The sequence below is a fragment of the Amblyomma americanum genome, chromosome 1 (assembly GCF_052857255.1).
Source record: "Amblyomma americanum isolate KBUSLIRL-KWMA chromosome 1, ASM5285725v1, whole genome shotgun sequence".
Lineage (NCBI taxonomy): Eukaryota > Metazoa > Arthropoda > Arachnida > Ixodida > Ixodidae > Amblyomma > Amblyomma americanum.
In genome coordinates this window covers 16,767,264-16,768,749 of record NC_135497.1, presented here as the reverse complement: position 1 = coordinate 16,768,749, position 1,486 = coordinate 16,767,264, and the positions used below count along the sequence as shown (strand labels likewise).

Below are 1,486 nucleotides of genomic sequence, written 5' to 3'. Positions count from 1 at the left end.
ATCAGAGTTGAGTTTTTTCGCACGGCAGCGGCGAGAACAGGATTCTACCGTCCCGCTGTGCGGCCACTTGAAGAAAGACGCGAGCAGTTGCTGCAGTGCGATCAGACGCGCTTCAGCACAACAAACGAATGACCCCATGCAGAGGCGTGCATAGTGCCCAGGTTTGAAAAGCGTACCAAAGCAGTTTCAGCCTTTTACAAAGAATTCTTACTGCCCAGAGCGGTCAAGTTCTCTGAACACAGGCGAGAGGGCATGAACCCGGCAATAAATCCTTTATTTACATGCGCACGAAAAATAACGCTGAAAGCAGGCACAGAGAATCCCTTCTCCACGGCTGCGCTTCTGAGGCGTCAAGCAGAACAACTCCATTTCTCGCTGTTCGTGACGCGAGAGCATAGCCGCCATTCCGACCATCGCTAGGCCATCTCGAGGCGGGCGGATCTCGTCTAGCTTCGAGCGTAGTATTTGGGTTCCACTTTGATCGAGGGACTTGTCTGGCTTATGGACTGCGATGACGGGTAACTCTGCGGAGAAGAAGACAAAGACACGGCTCACCTGTAAGGTGGCGCACTGAAATACATTCCGGGCCCCGACGGCTGCAAAGACACCTCATTTTTCTTTTTAATATGGTTGGACGTCTCCTGCACTCGGACAGCTTTGAATAAATTGAGGAATTCTGTACAGCTCGTATGGAGTGTCGAGAGTGAGCGCCCGATATCGCACGATTATGATTTCCATCGACTCTGCATTCGCAGCTGTCGGTCCGGCCGCTTTCATAAACTCATGCATGCAGGAAAACGTGAGAGCGACAAGCGCTCTTTTCTCCTCGAGCGACTGAATGCCGCGGTGTCAAGCAGACCTATCGGTGAGTGCCCGCTCTAAAATATCGCTGTTGGTAGGGCAGCAGCAGTGCGCTCACTTACCATGTCCGGCGGCGGGCAGCTGGGGGCCGGCGGCCGGGGCTCGGCCAAGTGCATCAGCGACACGTTGTAGTGTGGCGCCACCAGAGCCGGTCCTCCCGCTTCGACAGAGAGAGAAACCGCGAGACTCAGTAGCGGCATTTCGAACCCACCATCCGGCAAATGGCGGCGGCTTTAAAGGTGTATAGACACCTAACATTTAGGTGCGTGTTGTCTTCTTTGTAATGATGATTAAGGTATTATGATACAAGGGTTACCACGCGGTATTCTCCTACGGCGTCTAGATAACTTACCATCAAATTTTTCTCGTGCTGTTTCGGTTCCAACAGCGGAAAGATGTGTGATTATAGGTCGCGTTAGGTAGCATGAAAAAAACTGCGATATAATCGCTGCTTTGTCGTTTTAATACACTACAATGATAAAACCAGCCTGCCTCAAGAGACGGAATAAGAACAAATGTAGAAGCAGCGATTATATTGCTTTTTTCATGTCTTACGGGACCTATAAACACACGTTGACATCACAGTCACCATTCGGCTGTTGAAACCGAAACAGAATGGCCGAAA

The 1,486-nt window shown here is 50.9% G+C and overlaps 1 protein-coding gene across 1 annotated transcript in view; it reads right to left on the bottom strand.

Moving 5' to 3' along the window:
- Positions 1-255: 255 nt before the first annotated feature.
- Positions 256-1,486, bottom strand: part of LOC144130855 (uncharacterized) — a gene marked incomplete at its 5' end in the record, with an annotated part of 22,217 nt that continues 20,986 nt past the window's right edge. The window contains 2 exon segments of the mRNA XM_077664432.1: positions 256-524; positions 924-1,021. Of these exon segments, the coding sequence (XP_077520558.1) occupies positions 447-524; positions 924-1,021 (176 nt within the window).